Source organism: Hypanus sabinus, chromosome 14, assembly GCF_030144855.1.
Source record: "Hypanus sabinus isolate sHypSab1 chromosome 14, sHypSab1.hap1, whole genome shotgun sequence".
Taxonomy (NCBI): domain Eukaryota; kingdom Metazoa; phylum Chordata; class Chondrichthyes; order Myliobatiformes; family Dasyatidae; genus Hypanus; species Hypanus sabinus.
In genome coordinates, this window is record NC_082719.1 from 20749068 (window position 1) to 20776868 (window position 27801).

At 39.8% G+C, this 27801-nt stretch overlaps 1 protein-coding gene across 13 annotated transcripts in view; it reads left to right on the forward strand.

Annotated features, from left to right (window-relative positions):
* lin54 (lin-54 DREAM MuvB core complex component) overlaps window positions 1-27801 on the forward strand; it is a 114568-nt gene that overhangs the window by 43745 nt on the left and 43022 nt on the right. For all 13 annotated transcript variants that reach the window (XM_059988864.1, XM_059988863.1, XM_059988859.1 and 10 more), the window contains 3 exons: window positions 13161-13377; window positions 17274-17344; window positions 23658-23855. In XM_059988864.1, coding sequence (XP_059844847.1) covers window positions 13161-13377; window positions 17274-17344; window positions 23658-23855 — 486 coding nt within the window. The remainder of the gene's footprint in view (window positions 1-13160; window positions 13378-17273; window positions 17345-23657; window positions 23856-27801) is intronic.

Consider the following 27801-nt stretch of genomic DNA (forward strand, 5'->3'; position numbering starts at 1 on the left):
AAGTATGTGAACCTTTGCTTTCAGTAACAGGTATGAAACCCTTGTACAGCAATAACTTCAATCAAACGTTTCCGATAATTTGATCAGTCCTGCACACCAGCTTGGAAAATTTTTAGGTCATTTCTCCTTACAAAACTGCTTCAACTCTGGGATGTTGGTGGGCTTCCTTGCACGAACTGCTTGCTTCAGGTCCTTTATAACATTTCTATAGGATTAGGGTCAGGACTTCGACTAGGCCACTCCAAAACACAAATTTTCTTCTTTTTAAACCATTCTGTTATTGATTTACTCTTGTGTTTCAGATCATTGTCTTGTTGCATTATCCAACTTCTATTAAGCGTCAGGTGATGGACCGCTACCCTGATATTCTCCTGTAAAATGTCTTGATAAAATTTTGAATTCATTGTTCCCTCAACGATTGCAAGCTGTCCAGGCCCTGATGCAGCAAAGCAACCCCCAACCATGATGCTCCTTCCACCATGCTTCACAGTTGGGATGAAATTTTGGTGCTGGTGTGCAGTGCCCTTTTTCTTCCAAACTTAGCAATGTGCTTTTCTCACAAAAAGTTCAACTTTTGTCTCATTTGTCCATAGAACATTGTCCCAGAAGTGTTACAGAACATCCAAGTGGTCTTTTGCAAACTTGAGATGTGTAGCAATGGCTTTTTTGGAGAGCAGTGGTTTCCTCCATGGTGTCCTTCCACGAACTCCATACTTGTTCAGTGTTTTGCTTATAGTGGACACATGAACAGAGACTTTAGGAAGTTCTAGAGATTTCTACAAGTCTTTTGCTGTATCCTTGGGTTCTTTTTCACCTCCTTCAGCATTGCACATTGTGATCTTTGCAGGATGCCCACTCCTAGGGAGAGTAGCAACAGTACTGAATTACTTCCATTTGTAGACAATTTATCTTACTATAGACTGATGAACACTCAGGTGTTTAGGAATGTTTTTGTAGCCTTTTCCAGCTTCATGCATCTCTACAATTATTCTTCTAAGGTCCTCTGAAAGTTGTTTTGATCAAGGCATAGAGCACATAAGCAGATCATTATTGAGAAGAGCAGACTGTCAGTAACTTGAGTTTGTTGTCTTTTTTATAGGGCAGGGCACCTCTGCAACCCACACCTCCAATCTCATCTCAATGATTTGAACACCTGACTCCAAATAGCTTTTGTAGAAGGCATTTCTCCAGAGGTTAACATACTCTATCCAAAAATACTTGTAATATTGGATCATTTTTCTCAATAAATAAATGAATAAGTATAAGGTTTTTGTGTTATTTATTTAATTGGGTCCTCTTTATCTTATTTTAGGACTTGCATGAGGTCTGATCACATTTTGGGTCATGTTTATGCAGAAATTGAGAAATATCTACAGGGTTCTCAAACTTTCTGGCACCTCTGTATGCCTGAGTGCGACTTGGCTTTCTCTCAGCATGGCAGGTACAGATATCAGACCTGAAGGCTTCTCAATTCTCCATATGGACCAACCTGCTGATTCGGAAAAGGCAAAAGATAAATTCTTGGTGGTGCTCTGATGTGGCAGTTTTGTCGAAATTGTGTTGCCCTGACCATGAACACCTTGCGGTCAAATTCCATCCATTTTATTTACCTAGGGAGCTCTCCATGATCCTGATTGCAGTTTACATACCACCACCAGCTGACTGTAATCAAATGCTTGAGATACTTATTGCATGATACTATCTCCAAACAAGAAACAGTCCATCTCTTTCCTTTTCAAATCAAAGCTGGGGGACTTCAACCAGATCTGTTTGAAGGAAACCCTGTCTGATTACCATCGGCTTATAACCTGTAGCACCAGAGGTCCAAGTACACTACACACGAGGCAACCGTTATACTAAGATAAGGATAGCTTACTGTTCAATGCCCAAACTGAATTTTGATAAATCAGATCACTTGACTGACCTTCTCGTACCTGCATACAGGCAATGGCTAAAGAGCAAAGCTCCAGAGATTAGCACAACAAAGCAGTGGTTGCAGGAGGCAGAGAAGCAGCTATGGGATTGCTTCAAGTGACTGGTGTGGGCTGTTTTAAAAGACTCATACAGTCAGCCCTCCTTATCTGCGAATTTCGCATGCGCGAATTCAACCAACTGCAAATTGCGAAAACCCGGAAGTGCTCTTCCAGCACTTGTTGTTCGAGCATGTACAGACTTTTTTTCTTGTCATTATTCCCTAAACAATGCAGTATAACAACTATTTTACGTAGCATTTACATCTTATTAGGTATTATAAGTAATCTAGAGTTAACTTAAAGTATACGGGAGGATGTACGTAGGTTATCGTGGATCAGGATTGAAAATAATTCGAAGTTCTCTTACTAAGTAAGTCAGAACAGGTACATCCGGTATTATTTAGCATCAGTTAGTCAAACATTTGTCTTAGTATATAGTATATATTTCACCTTTCTATGCAATTAAAACACTTAAGAACGTATGTTTCGGTTCCAGTGACGTCATCGTCAAGAATGGCAGCTTAAGTCACTAGCTCCTCCGGAAAAACGCGTATTAAGCCGTTAACCCATCATCAACTATAGTATTTTTCAAAAGTATTTGAACTGATAAGAGGGGCAGGAATGGGGAAAAAGAATGGAAATAATAAAAAAAAGTGACACTGCAGAGCCAGTGGACGAGAGGAGTGCAGCGAGCGGCTTTCCTATCCGACCGCATGCTAGCGAGGCAGACGCTGGGCCTCGTTCAGGCAAAGCAGCAAATCTGATCAAAATTTTGAAAGAGATAAGTGAGTTCCAGAAAGATATAAAACAGCAGCTACATGATACTAAGTCAGAGCTCACCAACGTCAATCAAAAAATAGTGGTGGCAGAGACTCGAATTGAGAAGGTGGAAGATCGCGTACAAAACGTGAAACGGATACTAAGTAAGACAATAAAAATATTAAATCAACAAGAAGGTAAACTGCTTGACCTGGAGGGAAGATCACGGCGGAAAAATATCAGAATATACAATGTTCCCGAAGGAGCGGAGGGCTTGTCTATGACGGAGTTTGTCGGAAAGTTGCTGTGGGATGCGCTGGAGCTTCCCTTGACTATGGAGCTGGAAATTGAGAGAGCGCATCGTGCGCTCGTCCCGAAGCCTACCCGAGACAGAGCATCTTCGATACAGTACCAAGGCAGAGATTCTACGAAGGGCCTGGGGTAAGGTGTTCTTAGACGATAAATTAATATATTTCAACCAAGATTACCCCCTGCAGTCCTGCAGAAACGTAATGAATACTCTGAAGTAAAGCGAATATTAAAACAAGAAAGGATTAGATTTCAAACTCCGTACCCTGCTAAGCTTCCACTGTATCAGACAGTGGAAGAGGCGACTACAGACATGAAGGCCAGGAGGTTGCCTGTCAGCGTGATCAAACCGAGGGAAAGCCTGGTAGAGGAATTATCCCGCTCCGCTTGGAAAATAGTGCGAGAATTGAGAAGGCAGGAGACGGGAGGAGGCCGAGAGATGCATATCAGGAAGAGACCGGGAGTTTTCCAAAGACAGTCCTCACCCCCTCCAGAAGAGCCATAACGTTTGACTAACTTTAAAAATGTTGAGAAGCTAAACGGAAACAAAAGTAGACGGTGATATACCTATCTTGAGAAATACTTATTATAATGTGGATTTTATATTACTTAGTTGTTATTCTTTATTCACTCACTCCTTTTTCCCCATGAAAATGAATATATATATACGTGTGTGCATATATGTGTTTTTTTTGTTCAGGGAGTAGATCGATTAAGTTTTATGCTGCTAATTTCAATGATACATTGACAGATAAATACAGATGGCTAAGGACAAAGTAAAATTCATTTCTTTTAATGTCAATGGGATATTAAATCCAATCAAACGTAATAGAATTTTATCCAAAATGAAAAAAGAACAAGCCCATGTAGTATGTTTACAGGAAACTCATTTAAGTGATAATGAGCATAGAAAACTAAAGAGAATGGGCTTCACTAATTTGTTTTTCTCCTCATATAAATTAGGACATAGGAGAGGAGTTGCTATTCTTATCTCAAGCAAGCTAAATTTGGAAAAAGTATTCACAATGGGAGATAAAGAAGGCAGATATATTCTGGTAAGGGGGAATATAGATGGCAATACAGTTACTCTATTGAATATATACGCACCCCCGGGAAGTGATATTGGTTTCTTTCAGAAAATTACTGATACTATGGTAGCGGAAACAGAAGGTCTCCTGATATGTGGGGGAGACTTACAAACGTTTGTATATTTACAATTACAGCCAAACTTAGACTCTTCCAATAGAAAAACCCATGAAACAAAATCCTTACATAAGAAAGTTAATACACTTTTTAAAGATGTTGGTTTAATTGATATATGGAGGAACCTTTTCCCGACAGAAGGGATTACACTCATTATTCTGCTCCCCATTCTGTATATACAAGAATAGACTATTTCATAACATTTGGAAAAGACAAAGACAAAATAAACACCTGTGGAATAATTGGGACAATAGATGTAAGTGGCCTTACATCTGATCCTGATGTAACCTATAGATGTATATATGTATGTATATAGATGTAACCTATATATTTATCTGTTGATTTTGACCTACAACCAAAGAATACTATTTGGAAACTAAATTCAAGTCTACTCAATGATCCATACTTTAAGGAACAAATTAGAAAAGAAATTGGTCTCTACTTAGAATTTAATGATAATGGAGAGGTTTCACCTACCATTTTATGGGATACTCTGAAGGTGGTCTTAAGAGGGAAAATTATAGCGATATCTTCATATAAGAAAAAAATAAGGAATAAAACATTAGAGGAATTGCAAAATAGGCTGAAGGAACTAGAGAAAAAACACAAATTGAATTTGGCACAGGATACGTTAAGGGAAATTTAAAAAATTAGGAATGAAATTAATAGTTTGGCTACGCAAGAAATCAGGAAAAATTTAATGTTTCTGAAACAGAGACATTATGAAAGTGGATCAAAGTCTATGAAAATACTGGCATGGAAACTGGAAAAAAAAAGATAGCAGAAAATACATTTCATAGAATTAGGGACCCAAGAATGAAAATGATAAAAAATAAGCTAAGTGAAATTCAAGAAGTGCTTTGAAGTGTTTTACAAAACTTTATATTCCAAAGTTCCAGGGGGAAGCATAACCCAAATTGACACCTTCTTGAATTCTCTAAGAGCTACCCACTTTAAGCGAAGAACAAAATAGAATGATGACTGCTGACATAATTCAAGTTGAATTAAAAGCTGCAATTAGTAGGCTTAAATTAAGCAAGTCACCAGGATCAGATGGGTATACGGCAGAGTGGTACAAAGAATTTAAAAATGAGTTAATTCCTGTTTTACTCCCCACGCTGAACTGGGCTCTAAAAAAGGCACAAATGCCACCCAGTTGGAAGGAAGCGATAATCTCAGCTATACCAAAAGAAGGCAAGGATAAAATGGAATGCAGGTCATTTAGATCAATATCCATTCTTAATGTAGATTATAGATTATTTACCTCCATCATGGCCAAGCAATTAGAGGAGTTTCTACCCATACTGATACATAACGATCAGACAGGTTTTATACAACAACGCCAAACACAAGACAATATACGAAGGACACTTCACATTATGGATCATATACAAAAAAATAAAAATTGAAGCAATAGTCATAAACGTGGACGCTGAAAAGGCATTTGATTCGGTTAATTGGAATTTTCTTTACATAGTTTTACATAGATTTGGTTTCCAAGACACAATTATTAAAACTATGCAGACACTATATGACAACCCTACTGCTAGGATTAAAATCAATGGATATTTATCAAATAGTCTTACTCTAGAAAGGGGCACGAGACACGGTTGTGTATGGTCACCGCTACTCTTTGCATTATATCTGGAACCATTAGCTCAATACATCAGACAAAATGAAGATATCAGGGGAATTACTATTAAAGGGACAGAGCATAAATTGGCTTGTTACGCGGATGACATTTTGATCTATCTAGGGCAACCAACATACTCTTTACCTAAATTGATGCAATCCTTTGAACAATATGGTCAATTATCAAGATACAAGATCAACATAGATAAAACCCAATTACTTTCATATTACTATAGCCCACCAAGAGAAATTGAAAGTCGATATCCCTGGGCATGGCAAACAGAGTCTTTCAAATATTTGGGCATCATTATGCCAAAAGATTTGGCAAAATTATCAGAATGTAATTATCAGCCTTTATATAAAAAATTAAGGAAGATATGGCAAGATAGAACCTGATTCCTTTTTTCAGTCATAGTTCAAGACTGAGTCTATTAAAATGAATATACTGCCCAGACTGGTCTGGGCAGGTCTCTTTCAGACCCTACCAATAGAGATTAATCAAAATCAATTCAATGAATGGAACAAGATGTTATCAAGGTATATTTGGCAGGGTAAAAGGCCTAGAGTTCGTCTGAAAACTTTGCAATTAGCAAAGGAAAACGGGGGATGGGGCCTACCTTCTCTTAGAGATTATTTTGCAGCACAGTTGAGGGCTGTGATATGTTGGTGCAACCCATCATATGACGCTCAATGGAAAAGGATTGAGGAGCGGGTACTTCTCATCCCCATACAAGCAATTTTGGCTGATAACAACTTGCAAAGGTACATAAATACTATTGATAACCCATGGGTGAAATTGACTCTTAAAATATGGATAACTGCTATAAAACAATATAATCTAGAGGGAGATATTGCAATTCTTAAATGGTGTGTATATGACTCGGATTTTACACCAAATAATTTGGATGCTAGATTTAAGGACTGGACAGCTAAAGGAATAACAGTTCTTTGCAACATAATGAAAGAAGGAACACTGTTCAGTTTTGAAATGCTTAAAGAGAAACACTTATTAGAAAAACAAGATTTTTATCAGTATTTACAGATGCGACAATATGTTAATAAGACGCTTAAAAATGTAACCAAGGCAAGTACATGCTTGATAGAGCTACTTAGAAAAGCATATAATTCAGATAACGGTAGAATCGTTTCAAGCATGTATAAGGGATTGTCAAATCTTAAAACACATTTGACTTCATACATTAAAACAAAATGGGAGAAGGAAGGAGGATTAATTATATCTGAGGAAGAATGGACAATAATATGGAGGTATCAATGGAAGTGTACCAGTTCACAGAAATGGAGGGAGTTTGGATGGAAATCAATAAGTTTCAAGATCTTGGCCTCAATACCTCCTTGTGCTATTGGTTCCTCGATTTCCTCATTTGTATGCCCCAGTCAGTTCGGATTGGCAACAGGATCTCTTCTGCGATCTCCGTCAGCACAGGTGCACCACAACGCTGGGTGCTTAGCTTGCTGATCCACTTGCCTTACAGTTACGACTGTGTGGTTAAGTGCAGCTCCAATGTTATACTCAGGTTAGCTGATGACACCACTGCCGTAGGCTGTATCAAAGGTGGTGACAAATCAACTTATAGGAGGAAGATTGAAAATCTGGCTGAGTGGTGCCTGAACAACTACCTCTTACTTAATGTCAGCAAGACCAAGGAGCTGCTTGTTAACTTCTTGAGAAGGAAACTAGAGATCCGTGATCTCTGATGATCCATGAGCCAGTCCTCATTGGAGAGTCTGATGTGCAACTTCTGTAGATGTGTGGTGGAGAGTATATTGACTGGTTGCATCATAGCCAGGTGTGGAAACAACAATGCCCTTGAATGGAAAATCCTACAAAATGTAGTGGATAGGGCTAATTCCATCATGTATAAAGCCCTCCCCACTATTGAGCACATCTACATAAAACACTGTCACAGGGAAACAACATCCATCATCAGGGACACCCACCACCTAGGGCATGCTCTGTTCTTGCCACTGCCATCTGGAAGAAGATACAGGAGCCTCAGGGCTCTCACCACCATGTTCAGGAACAGTTATACCCCTCAACCATCAGACTCTTGAACCAAAGGGTGTGACTTTATTCAACTTAACTCACCCCATCATTGAAATGTTCCCACAACCAATGGAGTCACTTTCAAGGACTCTTCATCTCGTGTTCTCAGTGCTTTTGCTTATTTATTTTTTTTATTTGCACAGTTTGTTGTCTATTGCACACTGATTGAATGCCCAAGTTGGTGCGGTCTTTCACTGATTCTGTTATGATTATTCAGTAGATTTATTGAGTATGTCTGCAAGAAAATCAATCTCAGGATTGTGTATGATGGCATATATGTACTTCAATAATAAATTTACTTTGAACTGTTATTTTAATCATGGTTTTTTATCGTATGGGATGTATCTGTCTTTCTGTTAATTGTCTATTGGATGACCTGGATAGTCTAGGCAAAATCAGGATAGCTCACCGAATAAAGTCTGTATGATGCAGCAGAGAAAGAGTAAGCAACAGAGTTCTGTATACCTCGCAGATAAACTCTTGATCATGCAACTACATTGAAACTGTGAAGAAAATTTTCAGCTTAACCTCAACTGCCTTTTTTCCTGAGGTCATTTGTACATACATTCAGGCATGCTACTTTGCATTATTGCACAGTCAATTGAAAGTACAATTGTTCTGTGGCTTACTCTAGTCTGTTTCCTTCCTTGTAATTTAGCACTTTATTTGGTGAAGCAATTTGAGAGTTGAATACATGATAGGGCTAATTCATAGTTCCTGCACTCCAATCTAAAGCTAAACAGCCTTTTTATAACCATATAACAATCACAGCACGGAAACAGGCCATCTCGGCCCTCCTAGTCCGTGCCGAACTCTTAATCTCACCTAGTCCCACCTACCCGCACTCAGCCCATAACCCTCCACTCCTTTCCTGTCCATATACCTATCCAATTTTACCTTAAATGACACAACTGAACTGGCCTCTACTACTTCTACAGGAAGCTCATTCCACACAGCTATCACTCTCTGAGTAAAGAAATACCCCCTCGTGTTTCCCTTAAATTTCTGCCCCCTAACTCTCAAATCACGTCCTCTCGTTTGAATCTCCCCTACTCTCAATGGAAACAACCTATTCACATCAACTCTATCTATCCCTCTCAAAATTTTAAATACCTCGATCAAATCTCCCCTCAACCTTCTACGCTCCAATGAATAGAGACCTAACTTGTTCAACCTTTCTCTGTAACTTAAGTGCTGAAACCCAGGTAACATCCTAGTAAATCGTCTCTGCACTCTCTCTAATTTATTGATATCTTTCCTATAATTCGGTGACCAGAACTGCACACAATATTCTAAATTTGGCCTTACCAACATCTTGTATTTTTCACTTGGAGCCAAAAAGCAATATTATTGGGCATTAGCTATTTGGAGAATTGGCTTTAAATAGATTTAGCCTATTAGTGTATTTTTTGTAATCTTGCTTCTGTCCATAGCCTCTGCCTGTATATTGAAAATAAAATCTCATTGCTATAATAACTATTTATAATACATTTCTGTATTTGCATTTATAATGGAATAATGATGTCATGAAACCTCTTTATTTCTCTCCAAGTTCTTCATCCTGTACTGTGGAGAATCCCCTAGACTTCTTCCGCCAATCATTGCTACAAGTTTATGTGTAATGTGTGCAGAAAATATTTATAAGGATGTTGCCTGGTTTTTGTGGGTTTCAGTTATCAGAAGAGATCAGAAAGTCTGTTTCCCTTGGACTGAAGGAGGCTGGGTACAATAGAGGCATAGAAAATTAATCTGAAGGGTATATTTTAACACATAGTTGGTATCTGGAATGAGCTGCCAAAGGTGATGCTGGAGGCAAGAACAGTAACTACGTTTAAAAGGCATGTTGATAGCTATTTGAATGAGCATGGTTAAGAGGGAGATGGAATGAATGCAGGCAAGTGGAGTTGGTATAGGTAGGCATGATGGGCAATATGCATGTGATGGGCTGAATGGCCTGTTTCTACACTGCACCATGGATGTGGGATTTCAATTGCAGTGAAAGGTTAGACTCAGTGGTTCTAGCAAGAGTAGCGGAAGTTTATAATGTGTACAGGTTTATAAGGTTTACAAGATCACAGCAGTTTAGATTGGATAAATAAATAAGCTGTTGTCATAAGCTATTCATTTACCCAATCGTACCTGCCAGACCCCCACAAGAGAATGCTATTTCTTGTCATTTTTCTGAAGTTCAGCTAGTATTTCCCTGCAGAGGACCTGAAGTCCCTACCAAGGACTTTGAAAACAGCTAAGAGGATCATAGTGTCCCTGCTATCTATCAGGGACATTTATCAGGAGGGCCGTTTACATAGGGCCCTTAGTATTATTAAGAATCCCACTCATTCACCCATCATCCTGTATGAGTTTCTACCATCAGGCAGAGGCCTCTGATGCAGAAAAACAAGAGCGGTCAGGATGAGGAACTGTGTCTTTCCCCAGGCCATTAAGCTTCTGAACTCCCAGCTGCATTGTATTCCAGGTGTCACTGTTCCATAGTTTACAGTATTTAATATTAATCCACTTTAGTTTGTTACTTACGTGTGATTCATCTGTAGATCTTATCCTTTCCTTCATAAGTTGTTGTGTGTTTATGTGCTTTACACCCTGGTTCAAAGAAGCACCTCATTTCTGTATATGTTATATACATGTATATAGTTAAATGACAATAAACTTCACTTAACTTGTCAATTTGCTTAATCATAATGGTTCTTGATAAGACTAGCCCTTCATACCAGGAATAACCAATTGACCCTTCTTTGAACTCAGTCAAATACAAGTACATTTCTGAATGACACTAACACTTTATACACTAATCCAGATGTATTCTTGTACAATGCATCAAGCCTTCATTACTGATGTATTCTATCCACAGTTTCAGATGTTTTCCTGATTATTCGCTGTCTGCATGCTAATTTTGTTTTCGATCAAGAATTATCAGATGAATTCTTATGTCACATCTGTTGTCTCTTTCCATGTGCATTATATTCCTGATAAAGTGGATCACCGTGCATTTCTCTACGTAATAGTCCAGCAGTAAAGGTTTTGCTCATTTATTTACAGTGTATCTCCTTTTGCATATTGTGACCTTACTATGTTTTATTTTGTTATCTTTTTATTGCCAGGGAATGTAAGTTGGCCCCTTCATCTAAGTCATTGACCTGGATTGTAGGTAAATGAAGCCTCAGTGCTAATTCCTGACTCATCCTGCAAAGATCACGCCAAGATGAAACTGATCCATGTATCCCAATTCTCATTTAGCTAGCCAGTCCTCTATATTTGTTGATATGCAACCCTAATGGCATGAGTCTTATACTGTGTTATAACCTTTATGTGGCATCTTGTTGAATGCCTTTCAGAAATGTGTGACAACCACTCTCTTCATCTTTAGCCATCCTGCTAGTTATATTTTGCCATCAGAGCATCTAGGCTGAAGGTGTTATATTTGAATGCACCCAGTAAGTGAAACAGGGTAGATGATCTTGTAGTGCAGTTAGAAATTGACAGATAGAACATTGTGTGCATTGGGGTTGGGGTTGGGGTTCAATGATCACAGCTGGGAACTTAAAATCCAAGGATGCACAATGTTGCAAAAGGATAGGGGGTGGTGTGGATTTGTTGGCTAAAAAACAAAATAAAGTCCTTAGAAAGAAGTAACATAGGATCTGAAGATGTAGAAGCCTAGTAGGCAGAGTTGAGAAATTTACCTTAATGGAAGTGATATAGAGGCCTTCAAACAATAACCAAGATGTGGGTACAAATTCCAATGGGAGATGAAAAGGCATATAAAAATGGCAATGTTACGATGATCATGGGAGGATTTCAGTATGCAGGTCAATTGGGAAAATTAAGTTGGTGCTGGATCCCAGGAGAAGGAATTTGTGGAATGCCAACAATATGATTTTTTAAAGCAGCTCAACCCCACCAGGGAGAAAGCAATTCTGGATTTTGTGCTGTGTAAACCAGATTTGATTAGGGAGCTTAAGATGAAGGAATTTGTAGAAGGCAGTGATGATAATATGATAGAATTCACCCTGCAGTTTGAGGGGGAGAAGCTCTATCAGATGTATCAGTATTACGGTACGACTCTACTCTCTGTATTCTCATGACTGGCTGATCAGGTTCTGCTCTAGCTCTGTCCATAGAGATACCCCTATTTTGGGTTGTATCTCAAATTACAATGAACTGGAGTATCGGAAGGAAATAGAGAGCCTGGTGACATGGTGTCATAAAACAACCTTTCCCTCTGTCAGCAAAACAAGAGCAATGTATTGGCTGGTGCACGCGCTCCTGTTTATATCAATGGTGCTAAGGTCAAAAGGGTTAAGAGCTTTTAATTCCTAGCAGTTGAACATTGCTAATACCCTATTGTGGTCGAGCCACCTTAAGTGCCATGGCCAAGAAAGCCCAACAGCAAATCCAGTTCCTCGGGTGGCTAAAGACAATTGGCATGTCCTCTTTGACCCTCACCAATTTTTGTAGATGTGCCACAGAAAGCATCCTTTTCAGATGCATGACAGCTTGATACACAAACTGCTCTGCCTCTGACCATAAGAAACTGCAGAGAATTGTGGATACAACTTAGCACATCACAGAAACCAAGCAGAAAAAAGCAGCCAAGATAATCAAAGACCCTACCCACTCCGAACATTCTCTCTTCTCCCCTGCCCGCCTTTGGGCAGAGGATTCAAAAGCCTGAAAGCATGTACTACCATGATTGAGAACAGCTGTTAGAAGACTAATGAACAGTTCCCTAGTACAATATGATGGATTCTTAACATCACAATCTACCTTGTAAAGATCTTGCACCTCATTCTCTACCTGCACTGCACTTTCTCTGTAACTATAAAACTTTACTTGGTTATTGTTTTACCTTGTACTACCTCAATGCACTTTGTAATGAATTGATCTGTATGAATGGTATGCAAGACAAGTTTTTCACTCTAACTTAGTATGTGACAATAATAAACCAATTTACCAATTTGTTAAAGAGCTCTATGAAAGGGAAACAGTATGACCAAACATAACTAATTTTCATCGTTAACGTGGAACAATGTATAAAATAAGCTAAAAATGAAAGTTTACTTGCACATTCGCATGATTTTTCTCAACTTTTTTCAAAAGCTCATGTTATTAGCTTGCACTTATCGATACCAATTGTTTTGTAAGTTTGGTGTTTCTGTTTAATAAAGCTTACTATCTGTTTGTTATTACTTCTGGAGCAGACAGTGAAACCTACAGTCCAGACACTATCTATGGGACCAATGAATGCCACCCAGTTCAAGACCATCATCCCTTTGGCAACCCCACCCAATGTTCACCCGATTCAAGTACCAGGCAGCAAGTTCCACTATGTACGCCTAGTTACTGCAACAACGGCTAGTGGCTCCTCACAGGCGGTCAGCTCCACTTCCAGCACCAACACACAGCCTTTATCACAAGGTTTGCTTCAAGAAGATTTTATTTTGTAATTGTTTCTAAATCATATGTTTGATAAATCAAAATGAAAATATTTCTGAAATATATTTTGAAGCTTGAAGAATTGGTGTAAATATCAAATGGTATAACTTTCTGTCCAAAAGCTCTTAACTGTCACAAAGCTGAGAGGTTAATGCTAATTCTGCAAAATACAGTAAGTTTTTATTAGTTCTAGATGAAGATCAATAAATATTTTCTGTGAACACACTTAGCGAGAATATTTGTGCATTTTCTGAAAACACATATTTACATTGTGTTCACATTCTCAAGTTCATTGGGGCAGAATAAAAGATATTGAAGTTTTGTATATAACTTGGAAACATGAGAAATTTTGCTTTCCTCTGTAGTGCAAAATATTTGGCATTCTATGAAGTTTTATTGTTGATATGTGACTGAATTTGTATTAAATTTATCAACATGTAAATTTTCAGAAATTTTCAGCTTAAGTAAAGTGTGACTTTTGGTACTCAGTGAGAGTGATTCACTGTTATTACCACAGTGTTATGGAATGATAAAAGTGGTACCTGAAAGAAGGGACACAATTGATATTATCTGCCTGACTTTGGGCCTGGAGTTATTTTAGAGACATTCGACTAATTAGGAAAATTTCAGATATGTTGTAAACCACCATAATTGTTTTTAAAAAACAAACATTTCTATTCGGAGTTGTGAGTGTTGGCAAAGGTGAGAAACTTTACACCCCAGCTTTTTTCACTGGCATCTTTCACAATTGTAGTTTTCATCCGCCTTTATCGAAGCCTTAATGCAAATGTTATTCTAAGACATTTTTTAATCTTTCTTTCTTCAGCTGTTGTGTTTATGCCCATCTTAACCTTCTAACTTCTAAATTACCACTGCACTTCCTATCTTAAACTCTTGAGTCCATAACACTTGTTAAATCTGTCCCTTTTTTTGGGAACTTGCTGTTTGAGGTTTATGTCAATTTTCAGTCCTGTCATAGTTCTCAGATGGTTTCAATTCAAATTGCAGTGAATAACCACTGTGATCATTGTCCATCCATTAACCCTCTACATTTTTGGTACAGCTGTAATCCATTTTCATCGCTGTTCCTTCCTGGCCTTTTCATTGGGAAAGCTGCTTGACTTATTCTAAACACCAATCATTGTCCTTTACATTTGTTCTTGTAGATATGTCTGCCCTTAGTAGCAACATCTACATTATAGTCAGACATAGTCTATTTTCATCCGTATTCTAGCAACTTGCAGCATCACCTCAACCAACCTTGAGATTGTTGTATTACTACCCTGTTCTGAAACTACATATCTAATGTGCAGTTTTCTCCCATTAAGGATTAGTGAATGGTTTGCTTTTAGATAGACTCAGGTTAATATCGATTCAGCAGGTCAAATATGCTGCTCCTAAGTTGAAATTTCTGCAATACTGGGAAACTGCTACAAACTCCAGACATCTTTTGCTATGGTCTATCTACATGCTATTCTAGAGTGATGACAATCTTGTCTTTCCTGTTTTCATCTCAATTTGACTTTCAAAGATCCATCACAGTTTGCCATCAATCACTTGAATCACCAGCAATTAAAATGGTCAGTAATGGGGGAATTCTTTTGTTCTCATTCTCTTTTTTTTTGTTGATTTTATTTCATTCCCTCCCCAGCCTCACCCAAAAAGTTTGTCACCTAACTCTTAACAGATGGTGCTCAACCTTAATTCCATCCTTCCTGACTTGTATTCCCTTCTGGTCACTAATAATTGCAATTTAAATTTTGCATTTTTGTACTTTAATACTGTATCCCATCCTATTCTTTAATTTCCTTCAGCCTTGAAGTCATCAGCTTTTGTTGCTCTTTGGCCTTATGTGCATCAGTATCGATACAATGGATTTCCTTCTCCAGACTCCCCTGCCTTGGTTTCCCTTTGGGCCTGGTTTTGATAGTCTACAAATGCCTTTGACTCGATCATTTATTTTTAATGTTCCCCTACTGTCTGGATAGCTTTGTATATAAATGGAAATAACTGGTTCTGAATTTGCAATTCAAATTTTAGCAGTTTTATTATCTGTAGGAACACAAAAATGTTCCATTTGGTTTTTTTTTTGCAGCTTATGCTTTTGATTATCTTTTCTGTTGTATTTAAGTTGCTAGGTTTGAGGACCAAGCCCAAATGATTTTTTTTATTTTGCTTGTTTTTTATTATACTGGGATTATTCAAATTTAAGATGGAGAAATAAATAGAGAGGAAAGTGGCCACATAAACTACAAACTAAACAAAGAACAAGGTAACAGTAATTCTGAAGTAGTGCAACGTACCTCAGGGCAATTGCAATGCCCTGCTGTGCCGACTAACGTTTGACACAACCTCTGAACACTTTAGTTGGTATGCTGCTGAATATCCAGTAGTCACTTAATTATGTAGCATAACTAAAATAGGTGCTGGGCATTAAATTAGTATATAGACTGGCTGTTAAGCACAAAACTTCAGTTTCCTTTGAGTTCCTCAAGACGTCAGTGTAAATAAAGTGCCTAAAGTAATCAGAAATGAGCATAATCCTTTTACCGGTGCAATGATTTTTTGAATTTTATTTAACTGGAGTGCTGTTTCAAAAAAGTTTGATAGCAACCCACATAGGGAGATTTAAGAGCAGGTTTGGAAGAAGGTATTTAAAGAGAAACTGCTTCAAAACTTGTGTAGTTGAGGTTTGTGCAGAAGCAATTTACTATGCTTGAATAGGATGTGTGGGCAGGATACAGCAGAGTATGTGTTAGTTTCAGGTTGTTTTGCTTTCATTGGCTTTTAATATCTTAAACCACGATGTCAAAGTGAAGCTTTTGGCCCACGTCTGGGAAAGCTATCCAATGTTCCATTTTCCTGTACTTCAAAAAAAATCATGAATAGTACCATAATACGACTCCTAAAAGCAACAGTGGATTCAGCTTCCACTACTTCTGCCAGATGCCAGAGTATTTCATAATCTGAAGACATGCTGAGCAGAATTATACTCTAAAATGTATTCCAGTACTGAGTCCTTTAGCAAGATGCTGAAATAGTGCTGCTTATGAAGCAACAGAAAATTATGAACAGTATCTTCCTGATTTACATGAAATACACTTTTTTTTAATGGGATTGGTAGTCCAATTTAAGACAAAGGAGCACACATTGTTCCTACAGGAAAATAGAGTTTTAAATATATACAGTAAGCTAGATCCAACCTTCATGAAGGATTTAAAATTTTATTAATTCCTGGGTAAGTTGAAACATTTTTCTTAAACATAGAGTAGTTTTTATTTTCTATATGCCCAATCTGTATCCTCTGAAGCTATCAGTCCTTTACACTGCTCACCATGCTCTCTCCTTACATTCTCTGCAGATTTCCAGAGAACAGTTTTGAAAAGTGTTATCTTTTAGCTGTTCTGCAGTATGCGTGTTAGAAAGTCTCAAGAAGTATATAAGGAAATAATAGACATTATTCCAGAGCATGTAAAAGTAGATTAAGATGAGAAGAAAGTATAGAAAGGGCAAGGTCTTGGTTCATTTGAGTGTCATTTGATACCAAGAGGGTTTGTAATTTGGTATGGTAAGAGGATGTTGTAAGGCTGAATAGATTATCTCATCTAATCCATAAACTTGTTTTTGAAATAATTTGATAATTTTCAATGCAGTTAGGAATATAGTTTTTGTACTTTAAATTTGTTTCTATAACATCCTAGCATTCTTGGAAGAATATGTTTTCAACCCTTCAAAGCTTCTGACTATTACCTGTGATTGTTAACTTTTTTAATATGGATCAGTTTTTCATTTGATATAAAGGAGTATCTATACAAGCCTCTAAAATTTTTAAGAGTAAATTTTCTATTTTGTCTTGCATTGCTTTTTTTCTTAACCAGCCAAGACTGTTGTACTGAATCCGCAAGTTCGCATGTCTGTTCCAATTGCACCAGCACAGAATATAAAAAATGTGAGTAATATGTATGTCAAATATTACAGTGCTGTTTGCCTCTTCATCTATAGTGCTGCCACCAATGACTGTAGTAGTTCTGTTGAATCTGATTTTTCTCTTCAAAAGATCTCGTTGACTCAGTCGTATGAATTTCTGTATTTCATTTCATTCTCTGATGGACTGCAGCATCTTTTTTCACAGTGATGTCAGGCTAACAGGTGTTTTGTTTTATCCTTTCTTAAGAAGACATGAAACATTTGCTACCTTGCATCTACTATTCTAGAATTTAATTTAAGAAACTTTAGGAGATTATTATTAATATATCCATTAACTGTAGCTATTTCTTTTTGAACCTTGGAATACAGATTATCAAGTTGAGGAGATTTCAGGTTTATTTTGGTATCTTTCGTGACGTTACCTACCTTAATTTCTTTACCATGAATGAAATTTTGGTTCCTTTCCTTATACTGCAGTTATTATATCTGGTACAGAGTTAAGTATTTATTTAATACCTCTACCTTTTCTTATCTCTCATCTTTAACCATGCAAGATAGCCATAGTTATTTTTACTACTACTTTTTAAATAGACAGAATATTATGGAGCTTTTCAGCCATAGACAGAATCTTTCTTAACATTCCATTTGGACTTCAAGCTCATAGTCTTTCCTAGCTGACTTTTATGTGATCGTGTTTACATAAGTTTCCCAATTTTCTGATTTTAAAGCTATTTTCAACTAGACTTTATATTGGGGAAACGAACATGGCTAGGTGATCGGAGTTTGCGGGGGGGGGCACCTAGTGTTTTCAGGTAGCTATGGATAGAGATAAGACTGAAATTTGTCAAGGGGGTGGGGGTTGCATGGAGAATATTGGAGTGTTAAATTGAGGAAAGATCTTTTATAACAGTATTCTGCAGGAATCGCTCCCTCCGTGATTCTCTTGTCCATTCGTTCCTCTCCACTGGAATCAAAGGTTCATTTAATGTCAGAGAAATGCATACAATATACATTCTGAAATGCTTTTTTTTCTTTGCAATCATCTACAAAAACAGAGGAGTTCCCCAAAGAATGAATGACAGTTAAATGTTAGAACCCCGAAGTCCCCCCCTGCTTCCCCCTCCTGTGCGTAAGCGATAGCGAGCAACAATCCCCCTCCTCCACTGGCAAAAATAAAGCTCACCCACTACCAGCACTCAGGCATGAGCAAAGCAATAGCAATGACACAGACTTGCGGTTACCCCAAAGGCTACAGGCTCTCTCTCTCTCCTAATAAAGGAGAAAGAGGTCACTCCATTCCATTTTCCAGCAAGCGGGGAGACATAACAAACAACTCGCTGGTCTACAATGTTAAAAGTCTGTTACATCGCTTTTTTCGAGCTCTGTGCCTGGAGATTGCAAGGATCCCGGGTCCCCAAGCACACAGCAGATGTTCCAACTCCCCCAACGACACACAGATCTCCTGTGGTGACACCGACCCTTGATTCACCTGTCTCCAGTTACTCGAGATCCCAGGCTTCTGAAACCACGCCAAAATCTTAGGCCGAGACTTTGGCATGCTGAATAACAACCGATTGTGGAACCCCGAGAGTGGGTCCCATTCCCGCAAAGAACCGTAGTCAGCGCATAACTCCAGGTTAGGGTCTTCAAAAGAACCCTTTAAAGGAAAAATAGAGATATTAAAGATGGAAATAGGACTGTTTTCGAAAATGCAAGCAAAGGAATCGCAGTTAACTACTTCGCTCAGCAAAGCAGCAACTGCTGGAAGTTCTGGGAGCAATCAGAAAACGCAGGATAGATATCCCAAAGAGGAAGTATTCTAAAGGCAGGATGACACAACCATGGCTGACAAGGGAAGTCAAAGCCAACTTAAAAACCAAAGAGAGGGCATATAATGGAGCAGAAATTAGTGAGAAGTTAGAGCATTAGATAGCTTTTAAAAACCAACAGATGGGAACTAAAAAGTCAGAAGGAAAAGAAGGAATACGAAGGCAAGCTATCCAATAACATTAAAGAGGATACCAAATGTTTCTTCATATATATAAGGGTAAAAGAGATATCAAATTATTGGAAAATGATGCTGGAGAGGTAGTACGAGGGGAAAACAAAGAAATGGTGAATGAACTGAATAAGTATTTTGCATTAGTCTTTATGTTAGAAGGCACTAGCAGTATACCAGAAGTTCGAGCATGTCGGATCAGAAGTGAATGAAGTTGCCGTTGCTATGGAGAAAGTGCCTGGGAAACTGAAAAGTCTGAAGGTAGCTAAAGCACCCGGCCCAGATTATCTACACCCCAGGGTTGTGAAAGAGGTGGCGGAAGAGATTCTGGTGGCATTAGCAATGATCTTTCAAGAGTCAATAGACTCTGGCATGATTCCAGAAGACTAGAAAACTGCAAATGTCGCTCCACTTCTCAAGAAGAGAGAGAGGTAGAAGAAAGGAAATTATAGGCCAGTTAGTCTGACCTCAGTGGTTGGGAAGAAGTTGGAGTCAATTGTTAAGGATATGGTTTCATGGTACTTGCAAGCACGTGATAAAATAGGCCGAAGTCAGCATAGTCCCCTTAAGGAAAAAAATTGCCTGACAAATCTGAAGAAATAACAAGCAGGGTCAGTGGATAAGAAAAAAGAATCAGTGGATGTTGTATATATGGATTTTCAAAAGGCCTTTGACAAGGTGCCCCACATGAGGCTGCTTAACGAATTTAGAAGCTATGATATTACATGAAAGATACTAGCATGGTTAGAGCGTTGGCTGATTGGTAAGAGGCACAGAGTGGCAATAAAGAGAGCCTTTTCTGGTTGGTTGCCAGTGGCTAAGTAGTGTTCCACGGTGGTTGCTGTTGGGACTGGTTCTTTTTATGTTGAATGTCAGTGATTTGGGTGATGGAATTGATGGCTTTTTGGCTATGTTTGCCAATAGGTGGAGGGGCAGGTAGTGTTGAAGAAGCAGAGAGGCTGCTGAAGGATTTAGACAGATTATGAGAATGGGCAAAGAAGTGGCAGATGGAATACAGTGTCGGGATGTGTATGATCATGCAGTTTGGTAGAAGAAATAAAAGTGTAAGCTAATTTCTAAATGGAGAGAAAATTCAAAAATCAGAGCTCCAAAGGGACTCTTGCAGGATTCCCTAAAGATTAATTTGTAGGTTGAGTCATGGTGAAGAAGGCAAATGCAAAGTTAGCATTTCGAGAGGAGGTAATATTGAGGCTTTATAAAGTATTGGTGAGGCCTCATTTGGAGAACTGTGAGCAGTTTTGGGCTCCTTATCTAAGAAAGGATGTGCTGATATTGGAGAAGTTTCAAAGGAGGTTCCTGAAAATGATTCTGTGATTGAAAGGCTTACCATTTGAGGAGTGTTTGATGGCTCTGGGCCTGTACTCACTGGAATTCAGAAGAATGAGGGGTGACTTTATTGAAACCTATCAGTTGTTGAAAGGCCTCAACAGAGTGGATATGGAGAGGATGCTTTGTACGGTGGAAGAGTGTAGGACCATAGGCCACAGCTTCAGAATAGAGAGACATCTATTTAGAACAGATATGAGGAGGAATTCCTTTTAGCCAGAGCGTGGAGAATCTGTGGAATTTATTGCCACAGGCGGCTGTGGGGGCAAAGTCATTGAGTATATTTAAGTCAGGGCATGAAGGGTTTCAGGGAGAAGGCAGAAGATTGGTGCTGAGAAGGAAATTGATCAGCCATGATGGCCTAATTCTTCTCCTGTAACTCATGGTGTTATGAAAACCTCTGTTTGTGATATTTAGTCAAAAATTTAAGAGGGTTGGTTAGTAAAGTTACAGACGTCACTAAAATTGGCAGTTGTGGATTTTGAGGAAGGGCGTTAAATGATTCAACTGGATGTAGACCAGTTGGAAATATGGGCAGAGAAATGGCAGGTGTGTTCTGGACAGGTGTGAGATGATGTACTTTGGAGGGTCAAGTGTATGAGGAAAATATTCAGGTCCATAGTCCTCTGAAAATGGCAAGACAAGTAGATAGCGTGGTTAAAAAAAGGCATATGGCATGCTTGCCTTTATCATGTAGGGCGCTGAGTATAAAAGTTGGGAAGTTGTGATGCAGTTATCTAAAGTGTCAGAAACACAACTTTTGGAATATTCTGTGCAATTCTGGACATGATCTTACAGGAAAGATAAGGAGGTTTTGAAGATGCTACAGAAGAGATTCATTAATATGTTGTCTGCATTAGAGTATTCAAAGGAAAGAGTAAACAAACTGGAGCGTCAAGAGGCTGCAGGGTGACATAAAAAGCAGCATCTGTGAAGGCAAAGGGTACAAGTCAACATTTTGAATTGAGTCCTTGCATCAGGGCTGAGAGGAAGAGGGAAGATGGTCAGTGTGTAGTGTTATGAAATCCCGTAAATGGATCACTTACCAGCAAAGATAGAGAGGTCCGTTGAAGTGTGATGGTACTATTTTTTAAAGTCTTTATTTATGAAGGGGCACAAAAATAAGATTAATACAAACATTCAGATAATATACGTCGTCACTACTCAATCTAAAAGCGCGGGTCTAATAATAACCATCAATAAGAAACACTCGATCGTTTGTCTAGGGGATAATATATTGTCCGATGGAAATATAATAGTCACTCAGTTCCTGCAGGCCTCAACCTTTTGGGGGGAACCGCTGGGTTTTCACTTGTTGGAGAGAGGGAGATTTATGGAGAGAGAAAGAAAGATGGGTGAGAAAAGAAACTTGCCCGGGTTTTTTATGAAGCAAATCTGCTGAGTCAGGGGAGCGGGCTTCCCCGTTGTTAGCTAAATGCTGGTTTCTTTGGTTTCAGTCACCGATTCCAGCAACGGAATCGAATGCACGTGACTTCCTTCAAATGGCTTCCCGCTACTATGGGATCGTTAGCGTTTCTTCTGGTGCGTCTGAAGGGGGTGTTCCCCCAGACCCTCCTTTATACTTCCTCACGGGTCTCAGATGTCAATCAGGTTGAGATGATGCAACCTCTCTCTCCCTCAACCAGCCCACTTTGCCCGAGGGCTTGCACGTAGCATAGTCCCCAATCCACAAACGTGGTCTCCAGGAGACAGTGGTCAATGTCGCATTATTTTACATCGCGGTGGAACGAGGTATTCGGCACGTCTCTCTCTCCCATTTCCTGGGTCTCCTGAACGGACTCAATAGTGATCTTGCAATCTCACAAAGGAGGGGGCTCCCCCGCCCCTTCGGCCCCTCAGAGCTGTGGTGCATTCATAACAGTAGCAGCTGGTGGGATGTTAGAGTGATGTGTAATAGGTAGAACCAGATGGGAGGGGATGATGGGCAGATGGGGAAGGTGGGGTGTGACAGATTTGTCTAATCCTACCCATCTGGTTCCATCTGCCCATCATCTCTCTCTCTCCCTCTGCCCCCACCCCCCCCCAGTCTAGTTCCACTTGTTACATATTAGGTTCTGTTCCTCCTCCTGTCATGCTGCTATATAATGGCAGGTTTTCCTCTTCCACTCATCCTGATGCAGGGTCTCAACTTAATGTTGACTTATACATGTTGCCTCCATAGGTGTTACTTGAGAAATTGAGTTCATCCAACGTTCTGTTTTTCTTACTATAAGTTTTAGAATATAAATAGTTATAAATGCAATATAATTTCCCGTATGCTGGGTAGGACATTTTATCTAGCCTTTCCATGGAAATAATCTTTAATACCAACTATCTGAACAAAGAAAAACTGCCCATTTTTGATATACAAATGCCCAACAAAGTTTTCCTTCTCCACATAGATGTGGGTGTACTTTTATGTCAATTTACTTTATTTCTCTGTCTCTTCTGTCTCGAACCTGTTAAAGTAACATCCTATCACCAACGTTTCTTTCCACTTTGCAATATTAAGTGCTCCTCTCTCCACAAGTGCTGCATAAGCTGCAGAATGCTTTCAACATCTATTTTTGTGTCAGGTTTCTAGCAGCTGCAGTTTTTTAAATTTTGTTTACTAATCTAGTACATCTATCTGAACATTGAGACATTGTCATCCTTATGGAAGAGTACTAGCCAGAATAATCCACCTTTTTCCAACAAAGTCTAATTAAAGTTATTGCATTTCTTCCTTTTTGCCTCTCTTTTTATAAAGCCCAAGATCCTGAAGCTTTGGACAGCCTTTTCCTGCAGTCCTTAGTTTGTATACTTTGGGCTTCTTGTTATATATCCCTTTGATTATCATTGTTTTGTTTCTCTCTGATTTAAAGTGATTGGTTTATAACATTATATTTCATTTCTTTTGTCTGTGTAGTTTACCCATCTGTGTCTTCCTAAACTTGTTTGTTATTAATTGCATTCAAGTATTAAAAATGTTTTATACTTCTGTCTGCAGGTAGTTCCCAAACCAGTTGCCGGCACTCCACAAGTGGTTACCACCAGCCAACCCCAACAGAGACTCATTATGCCTGCAACAGCATTACCGCAGATCCAACCCAATTTAACAAACCTCCCACCAGGCACTGTTTTGGCACCAGCCCCTGGAGCTGGCAGCATGGGATATGCAGTAGTCCCAGCTCAGTACGTTACACAGGCAAGTAAAATAGTCCATTTGTAAGGGATAATAACCCAGAGTTATTTAATGCACAGATGTTGTAATGTTACTTAACACCTTTCTAGCACTAAATTTTGATGTATTGTACATTCTCCTGTGATATGCTGAGAGCAAACTCTAGGCATCAAGTGGGAATAAAAGGGCCTTCTCTGGTTGGCTGCCAGTGACTAGTGGTGTCCCTCAGGAGTCAGTATTGGGACTGCTACTTCTCACATTTTGTCCATGATTTGGACAATGGAATTGATGGCTTTGTGGCAAAGTTTGCTGATGATACAAAAATAGATGGAGGCTTAGATAGTGCTGAGGAAGTAATGTGATTGCAGCAGGACTTAGACAAATTGGAAAAATGGGCAAAAAAGATGGTAGATGTGATACACCCTATCCTCGTTATATGCAGGGGATACGTTCCTCACAGTCGGCGCATAATGTGAATAATTATTTAAATGGAGAAAATAGGGATGCTTCCTAAATATGTTTTATCTGTAATTTATTCACATTTTCATACCAATACGACACAAAAGCAATACCACAAGGCAACATTCGTATTATATTTCATCAATTTAAGGTAATATTCAATGTAATAAATCATAGAAAGTTAACATACTAGGGTGTATAGTACTCACCAACAGTGGCAGGTGTGTTTGCTCTGGGAGATGAGTGGTGGTTGTGGTGTGCGACAGCTTTACACCGATCAGGTGGATGATTGTGGTCATCAGGATCGTATCAAGGGGTGAAGGAAGTCTCACAGAACCCTTAGAACTGCCGGCAGCAGGAGATGACACCGGTTTGAAGAAAGTGGTGAGGGTTGTTTGCTTGGCAGTATTTTGTTTCTCAGCATAAATTTGCTTGTAGGGAAGAATGGTTGACGGCAGGGAACGACTAAAATGCTGACTCCGTTCCAAACTTGGGTCCATGTCCATTGCCATTTGTGCCAAGTGTTCTGACTTCCACCATTCCGTCACCGTTGGTAAACTCCTGGGATTTTCAAAATTGTCTGTTGCTTGCAGCATCTGAGAGTTCGCCGTAAACAAAAAATACGCCTTGAATGGTCGAGTGGTTGAATCAGTGATGTTATGTTAGGCGGCAGGAGGATGAATGCTGCCCAAATGTTTAGGGTTGGCACATTGTCAAGCAACAAAAGAACTTTAAAGGCAAGATACTGTTCCCAGCAGTAGAGCTATGTTACCTTCACTTGATGCGGTGCTGTTTATAATTTCCAACTTTTTTTCAAGTGTTAAAGCGGTTCTATGCCGCTCGGCTGATGGTCCAGGACATGATATCGGATGTTTAGAAGGCGTAGTTAAATATTTCAAGCACAAAATCACTGCACGTTAGGTAAAACCAACAAAAGTTTAAGAGAGCAAGATTGCACATCCACACCTTGCCAAAACCAATGCGACACTGGCGGGAGTGAGATTGTGAAGTGCGCGCACCTGACTTGTATTGGCAGGAAAGCAGTGCTCCTCGCATAACTGTGAGTTTTGGACGCATATAAGGAGACGTTGGTAGAAATAGGTTCCTCGCATAACTATGAATCTTCATTGTCTGAAGACGCATTTAACGAGGATAGGTTGTACAATATTGGGAAATGTATGATAATGCATTTTGGTAAAAGGAATAATAATGCAGACTAATATCTAAATGGGCAGAAGGTTCATACATCAGGGGTGCAGAGGAACTGAGGAGCCCTTGTGCAAGACTCCCAGAAGGTTAATTTACAGTTTGAGTCTAGGGTAAAGAAGGCAAATGCAATGTTGGCATTTATTTCAAGAGGAATAGAATATAAAAGCAAGAAGATAACACTTCATAAGACACTAGTCAGACCACACTTGGCGTATTGTCAACAGTTTTGGGCCCCATATTTCAGAAAGGACGTGTTGTCATTGGAGAGAGTCCAGAGGTGGTTCACGAGGATTATTCAGGGAATGAAGGGGTTAACATATGAGGACAGTTTGGCAGCTTTGGGCCTGTACTCATTGGAATTTAGAAGAATGTGGGTGGATTTCTTTGAAACCTACCAAATGTTGAAAGGGCAAACACGACGAAATCTGCAGATGCTGGAAATTCAAACAACAACACACACAAAATGCTGGTGGAACACAGCAGGCTAGGCAGCATCTATAGGGAGAAGCGCTGTCAACGTTTCGGACCGAGACCCTTCGTCAGGACTAACCGAAAGGAAAGATAGTAAGAGATTTGAAAGTAGTGGGAGGAGGGGGAAATGCGAAATGATATGAAAAGACCGGAGGGGGTGGGTTAAGCTAAGAGCTGGAAAGGTGATTGGCGAAAGTGATACAGAGCTGGAGAAGGGAAAGGATCATGGGACGGGAGACCTCAGGAGAAAGAAGGGGGTGGGGGGAAGCACCAGAGGGAGATGGAGAACAGGCAAACAACTAAGTATGTCAGGGATGGGGTAAGAAGGGGAGGAGGGGCATTAACGGAAGTTAGAGAAGTCAATGTTCATGCCATCAGGTTGGAGGCTACCCAGCCGGTATATAAGGTGTTGTTCCTCCAACCTGAGTTTGGGTTCATTTTGACAATAGTGGAGGCCATAGATAGACATATCAGAATGGGAATGGGACGTGGAATTAAAATGTGTGGCTACTGGGAGATCCTGCTTTTTCTGGTGGACCGAGTGTAGGTGTTCTGCGAAACGGTCTCCCAGTCTGTCGGGTCTCACCAATATATAAAAGGTCACACTGGGAGCACCAGACGCAGTATACCACACCAGCCAATTCACAGGTAAAGTGTCGCCTCACCTGGAAGGACTTTCTGGGGCTCTGAATGGTGGTGAGGGAGGAAGTGTAAGGGCAGGTGTAGCACTTGTTCCGTTTACAAGGATAAGTACCAGGAGGGAGATCGGTGGGAAGGGATGGGGGGGACGAGTGGACAAGGGAGACGCGTAGGGAGCAATCCCTGTGAAAAGCAGAAAGAGGAGGGGAGGGAAAAATGTGTTTGGTAGTGGGATCCCATTGGAGGTGGCGGAAGTTACAGAGAATTATACGTTGGACCTGGAGGCTGGTGAGGTGGTAGGTGAGGACAAGGGGAACCTTATCCCGAGTGGGGTGGTGGGTGGATGGGGTGAGGGCAGATGTGCAGGAAATGGGAGAGATGCGTTTGAGAGCAGAGTTGATGGTAGACGAAGGGAAGCCCCTTTGTTTAAAAAAGGAAGACATCTCCTTCGTCCTGGAAGGAAAAGCCTCATCCTGAGAGCAGATGCGGCAGAGACAGAGGAATTGTGAGAAGGGGATAGCCTTTTTGCAAGAGACAGGGTGGAAAGAGGAATAGTCCAGGTAGCTGTGAGAGTTTGTAGGCTTATAGTAGATATCAGTAGATAAGCCGTCTCCAGAGATGGAGACAGAAAGATCAAGAAAGGGGAGGGAGGTGTCGGAAATGGACCAGGTAAATTTGAGGGCAGGGTAAAAGTTGGAGGCAAAGTTAATGAAGTCGACGAGCTCAGCATGCATGCAAGAGGCGGCGCCAATGCAGTCGTCGATGTAGCGAAGGAAAAGAGGGGGCCGGATAACGGTATAGCCTTGGAACATGGACTGTTCCACAAAGCCAACAAAAAGGCAGGCATAACTGGGACCCATACGGGTGCCCAGGGCTACACCCTTGGTTTGGAGGAAGTGGGAGGAACCAAAGGAGAAATTATTGAGAGTAAGAACTAATTCCGCTAGACAGAGGAGAGTGGTGGTAGAGGGGAAATGTTGAAAGGACTAGATAGGGTGGATGTGGAGAGGATGTTTCCTATGGTGGGTATATCCAGAACTAGAGGGCACGGCCTCAGAATTGAGGGGTGTCCTTTTAGAACAGAGGTAGGAGGATTTTTTTAGCTGGAGAGTAGTGTATCTGTGGAATGCTCTGTCACAGACTGTGATGCAGACCAAGTCCGTGAGAATATGTAGGTGGATGTTGATCGTTT